Here is a 6,000-nt window from a genome sequence, read left to right on the forward strand (position 1 = left end):
CCTTCTTAGCATAGCCCTCGACTGTGACTTGGGTCCCCTGCCCAGCGCCCTCTTTGTCCCAGGCCCTGGCCTCGGGGCTCCCCCCTCTTCTCCTGCACGGTTCAACACCGCAGGCCCTGGGTCATGGCCCCCGCCTGTCCTCCAGCGTCTGACCTGTGGCCTGGCCTGTGCTGGCCGGCCCCTCCTCCGTGCTGCCTTCAGGCCGTGGAGCTGAGCAGGGCTGGAGAGACAGGCCCAAGCCATCAGCTCTCAGGACCTCTCAGGACCTCCCAGGGCCACATTTCAGCCACCTCCGGGTGTCCCCACGGTCCACAGTCCCGCCTGAGGACGCCCTCCTGCAGCCCCCAGCCCCTCCTCAGTTGCAGACAGGTTTCTCGCTTTCCTGGGACAGAGGCTCTGCTCTGGCCCCTGGCCCTGTCCCAGGACGAGCACCTGGGGTGGACTCCACCCACCGCAGGGACACCTGCCCCAGCTCCCTTCTGCTTCCCCTCCTGGGAGATGAGGTCTCCCCGACCATGGCCTCCCCCAGGAAGGGCCCCGCACGCCCCCAGCAGCCCCCTTCAGCATGAGCTCTGATGTCCTCCCGACTGAAATAAGGACTTAGTATTCTCTTCTCCTGCTACAGGCCCGCCTCCTTGAAAGAGGCGGCATCTCCACTTTCCCCTCCCTCCCTCCTTCCATCATCCCTCCACCGGACTTGGTGGGCTGCACGCCCAGCACTGGCCCGGCCCCCGGAGATCCAGCGAGAGGAGCACAGGCCTGGAGACCCGGCCACTCACACTTGCGTGTCAGGAGTGGGCAAAGGGAGGTTTGCCCACACCAACCTGCTAGAGACAGCGGCTCCGTGCAGCGAGGCCTGAGCCAAGGCCCCTGTCAGGGCAGGAAAGCCGGAGGGCAGGTGGAGGGCAGGCGGGTGGGCCACAGCCTGGGTGGAAGGGGCAGGAAGGCCAGCCAGCATTCCAGCAAGCCGGAAGCTAGGGAGGGCAGAGAGGGTGGGTGGGATCAGAGGCAGGCATGGGAGGTGTGGGGATGCCCCTGGCTCCTAGGTCGGTGGTGGCACTGGCTTAGGCAGAATACCCTGGACAAGGATGAGATTTGGGGTAGAGACACCTGTGAACCCTGGACCTGCAGGCCCTCAGAGGCGGGTGAAGGCTCTCTGCCCATCCTTAACCAGCCAAAGTCCCGCGATCTCTGCTGACCAGCCTCCCGGCTCCTCTTGCATGTAGCTCCCCCAGCCTCTCATCCCTGCCCCCACGGGGGCCCACAAGGACCCTAAAACCTTCCTCTAATCCCCCTGGCCTTGTAGTTCCCTCCTCCGCTCTCAGGTAAGACCAGTGCTTCCTGCCACAGAGGCGGTCCTCCCTGCCCACGGGACCCACGTCCGGAACTCCGGGCTGGGCTCCTTCCCTGGGAAGCTTTGCCCAGTTTGGTCCTCGCCCTGATGGACGCCGTCCAGCCCCTCCCTCTACCCTCAGTCCTCGCCCCCTGCCCCCTGCCCCCCACCCTCAGTTGTGAGATCCTTCAGGGGAGCACCCCAGTTCGGGACTGGCACCCGGGGGTGCCTGCAGTGGGCAGGTGAGAGGAGACCCCCGCTCCAGTGGGAAGCTTGGCTGCCCAGCCGGAAGCGGTGGGGAAGGACTGTCCAGCCTGGGCACTGACCCAGGCGTGCCTTTCTGGCAATTTCTCCAACAGAGGGCCCTCACGGCAGGAAGGGGCACAGAAGCGGGGCAGCGGGGCAGCGGGGGCGCAGAGCACGCGGGGGCGGGGCAGGCTCCCTCCGGGCGAGAAGCACGTGGGGGCGGGTAGAACGCACGTGAGGGGGCGGGGCTGGGAGGACGGCGTGCGTGGGGCGGGGCGCAAGTGGCCGGGGCCGGGGCCTGGCGGCGCTCTTCCGCAGCTGCGCGCGCGCTCATGGCGTCCGGGGCTCCTGAGCCCCGCGCTGGGGTTCCGCGAGTTTCCCGGGGATGCAGGTGAGAACTGGGGCGCGGTTTCTGGAGGGGGTCATCTGGGACGCCCGTGCCCAGGGATGCTCGGGGGGGGGTGGGGGGGCGGGCGGTGGTCCGGGCCCGGCTCTTCTTTCCAATTGAAATGAAACTGAGTCCTAGCCCCACCCAGCAGGGCCCGCTTGGGGCCCACCCTGACCCCCGGGTCCTTGAGGGTTGGCGGGGGGGAGTGGGAGGGGTGCCGAGAGGCAGGACCTACAGGGCCGTGTTCCAGGCCCCCGTCCTGAACCCACCCCCTCTAAGACCTTCATCACCGCCTCTGGGCACTAGGCGTTTTCTGGGGTCCCAGAGCCCCGCGCTCGTGTCTTTTCTCGCGGCAGTGGCCCTTTCCCATCGAACATCCGGTTCTGCTGCGAGGACCACCCTGCCCAGGGTTCGGGCCAGACCAAGGCGCCTGCGGTGGCGGAGGGTCCCGGCGCCCACCTGCCGCGGAACGTGCTCAGCGAGAGGGAGCGCAGGTGGGGGCCGTCGTGGCGGCCGCGTGGTGGGGGCGGGGGTCCGAGGAGGTCAGGCCTGCGCCCGCCGCCTCATTTCAAACAGCTGTTTGGTAAGGGCCCCCTGTAGCGTGTTCTCAAGGTAAATATAGCCCTCGTGCTGGGAGGGCTCCCAGGGGCTGCCAGTGCAGCCCTTTCTTTGAGATGAAGTCCAGGACCACTTGAGGTTGTACATTTTGGACGGTCCCGGCTCCAGGCAGTGGTGGTGGTCTAGGCTTGGTGGTGGTGCGTGGCAGATGCCCTGCTAAGCCTGCAGCTGGGGTCCAGGGCCCCCGAGGCCAGGGCAGTGCTCTGACCTGGTTCCTGAAGGGCTCAAGGCTTCCTGGGGCTGCCCTCTCATCTCCTGGCCAAGCCAGACATCCCTACAGTCGGGGGTCCCTTCTCTGCAAGCAGGAAGCGGATCTCCTTGAGCTGTGAGCACCTGCGGGGTCTGCTGCCCCGGTTTGACGGCCGTCGGGAGGACATGGCCTCGGTCCTAGAGATGGCAGTGCAGTTCCTCCAGCTGGCAGGCACCCTGGTGCCCGGCTGGAAGCAGCAGGCTGTGAGTCGTCGGTGACCGCCGGGTCGGCCCTCTGTGGAGGAGCCATGGGCGTCTCCCCCCTCCCAGTCCCCCTCTGTCCCCCTCTGTCCCCCGGCAGCTCCGACCACCGGGCAGCCTGGCTTCCCGGTGTCCCCGCCCAGCACACCCAGGGCTGCTGTTTCCAGTAGCCACACCTCCATTTGTGTATCACACCTTCTCTGGGAACCGGGGGGATGAGCTGCGGTTTCCGCTTATGTCCCTTGCCTTTGCCCATGGTGCCAAAGCTGGCCTGGGTAAAAGTCCCCCCCCCCGGGGGGGGCACCAACTTCAGCGTCCCTCCCCCGAGTCCGGAGCACAGGGTCTGTGCTCAGGGTGGATCTCTGCGACCCCAGGCGGGGTGGCAAGGGGCCTGCCTTTCGTGCGGGTTTTCCGGTTGACGGTTTCGGTTGCGTTTCTGCTCTTTTTCTCCACCTCAGGTTCTCACTTTCTCCAAGGAGCCGTGGCTTGCGTGGCAGACGGATGTCCTGCAGCTGGCCCTGGCGAGCCAGGCCCCGGCAGGCGCCCCGGACGCCAGCGTGGGAACATCCAGTGTGATGTCAGTGTCCCCGTGGGGCTGGGGGCTGTTGGGGGGGGGGTGCGTGCGACCACTCAGGCTCTCCTTCTGTCTTTGCGCACCATGCAGTCCTCAGGCCCCCCCGAGCTGTGAGGCCGCGGGTGTGGACGAGGGTGAGGCCCTGTCGGGAGTGGCCGACGTGCTGGACAGGCCGCCGGCCCTGCCTGGTGAGCGTGAGTGGGTCCCCGCCCTCCCCTCGTGCCATCCCCAGCCAGGCCCATGAGGCCGCCACGATGACTGTGTCCCCCTTGTGCCGGACGTCCGGCTGTGGGTGGCTCCCCGGACCGTGACTGCCGCTCCTGGAGTGCCGCAGGAGGCGAGACTGTGCATGCTCGCCCAGGCGGGGAGGGCTCCTGCTGTGGTCAGGGCCGGCAGGAGAGCTGGTGGTGGTTTAGTCGCTGAGTCGTGTCCGACTCTCGCGACGCCATGGACGGTAGCCCTCCAGGCTCTTCTGTCCGTATGGTTCTCCAGACGAGAATACTGGAGTGGGTTACCGTTTTCTTCTCCAAGCAGAGCTGAGCCTCCAGGGAAAGCTGAGAGCCGCACACGGGGCGTTGGGGTGGAGGGGTTACACAGCAGGGTAGGTAGGGGTCCTGGAGATAGAGGAGGCGGTGGGGCGTGAGGGTCCTGGGGTCTGAGCCCCACCTGTGTGGCCTGAGGCTGAGCGGCCACACCCTGCAGGCAGCCTCGCTGGCCCCACAGGTCGGGTGCTTCAGCTCTGAACTCTTGCCTTCTCCTGGTTGCTTGTTGGCACCTTGTTCCCGAGTCTCACGTGTTCCCTGCGCAGGATGCAATGGGCAGGGGCTGCGGTCTTTGGGGGGTGGTCCCTCTGCCTGACCCACTCCTTGCTTCCCTCGTAGAGTCGCCCAGCCTCGTCCCCCAGTCCCCAGGCCCAAGACCCCCCAAGGTCCTGAGGCCATCCCCGCTGTGGCCAGTCCGCTCGCAGCAGCCCCCTTCCCCGCTGGTGAGTGAGGAGCCTCGGAGCTGCCTGGGCCAGGCGGGGCCCCCCACTACGGGGGCCGACAAGACCCTGATGCCAGACTCCAGGTAGGTGCCCGGCCACATGTGCGCAAGCTGCCAAGGCCTCCTCCCAGCGCCCCCAACCCTGGCCCCCAGCTGCCCAGACTCGCTGCCTAGGAGGTCTCTGCCTGTCCCGTCCTCGCTGTCTGCCCGGATGGCCAGACTTTGCCATGTGGCTTTGTAGTCTGTGTGTATGTGTGTGTCAGGAAACACTCCTGTCTCCCTAATTGTCGTCTGTTTTGGCTGATGGTAAATGAGTTTGTGTTTTGTGAGTTCCACCAGCTGGGGCGTGGGCTGAGAGCTCTTGGGGGGCTGGAGAGGAGCTGGCAGCGGGCTGGGTGGATGGGTGGGCAGGGTCCGGTGGGAGGGAGGAGCCTGTCAGTAAGCTGCCTTTCAGGGCCCATGCCCTCCTCTCGAGGTGCAAGGCCCAGGGTCCACCTGGGACGATTGGGGTGGGGCTTCCTTCTCGTCCCGTCCAGGTCTGTGTCGGGATGTGATGTGGCAGATGGCGCGTCCTTTCTGCTGACCCCTGGTCCCGACTGGTGGCTGGGTGAGTGGACCACCTCCCCTACTGCCCCCGACCTGGGTCCTGGGTTGGTCCTCAGGCAGGGCTGGGACTGTGGGGAGATGGGCCCCAGCTTGCTGAGTGACGCCAAGGTTCCAGTGTCTGCATCTGGGTTCTCGTTCTCTTCTCTGCCAGTGTTTTTGGGGACCACTGGGTCAAGGGTGGGGATGGCAGGTGAGGTGTGTGCTTGTTGGTGGGTGGGCATCTGCGGGTGAGAGTGTGTGATTGCTGGGTGTTGGTGGCTGCGAGTCGGCTTTGGAGCTTTCCCCCGAGAACCCGTGCCCATATAGGCACGTGGATGCGGGGTGAGTCGAGCGTGTGCAAGACCTGGCGTGGACGGGGTGCACCTCCCTGGTCTGGCCCTCCCAGGGGTCTCGAGCAGGGCCGGCAGGAGTGGGCCCACCCACCTGGTCGGAGGCCCTTCTGAAGATGAGCAGGGGCTTGGTGGGGTGGGACAGATTGGAGGGGGGAAGGGTTGTCATCTCCTCTACGCTGACCCTACCCTGCCCACCCTGGGTCCTGGGTTCCTTGTCTGCTCTGCTGACGTGTCCCATCTGCTTCCAGGGTCCCTGGAGGGCAGAGGCAGCAGCGCCCCTTCTCGGGTGGCCGCCAGGAACAGCCCGCTGGACAGGCTCGAGCCGGGCTTCCTGGGAGACCCCAAGTCTAGCCCCCAGGAGGAGCCCCCGGATGGGCCCCTGGAGCCGTGGGGCTCGGATGGGAGCTGCCCCAGCCCGGTCCTCCGGGATGAGGTGGACAGCATCTTCCCCGACTTCTTCGCCTGCTGA

The 6,000-nt window shown here is 66.6% G+C and overlaps 1 protein-coding gene across 1 annotated transcript; it reads left to right on the forward strand.

Annotated features, from left to right (window-relative positions):
- Nucleotides 1-1,964: 1,964 nt before the first annotated feature.
- On the forward strand, nt 1,965-6,000 carry SOHLH1 (spermatogenesis and oogenesis specific basic helix-loop-helix 1). The gene is made up of 8 exons (XM_068977415.1): nt 1,965-1,970; nt 2,274-2,461; nt 2,891-3,038; nt 3,494-3,612; nt 3,700-3,797; nt 4,491-4,677; nt 5,130-5,200; nt 5,780-6,000. The coding sequence occupies exons 1-8, from the start codon at nt 1,965-1,967 to the stop codon at nt 5,998-6,000; spliced, it is 1,038 nt and encodes a 345-aa protein (XP_068833516.1).

The sequence above is a fragment of the Capricornis sumatraensis genome, chromosome 1 (genome assembly GCF_032405125.1).
Source record: "Capricornis sumatraensis isolate serow.1 chromosome 1, serow.2, whole genome shotgun sequence".
Taxonomy (NCBI): Eukaryota; Metazoa; Chordata; class Mammalia; order Artiodactyla; family Bovidae; genus Capricornis; species Capricornis sumatraensis.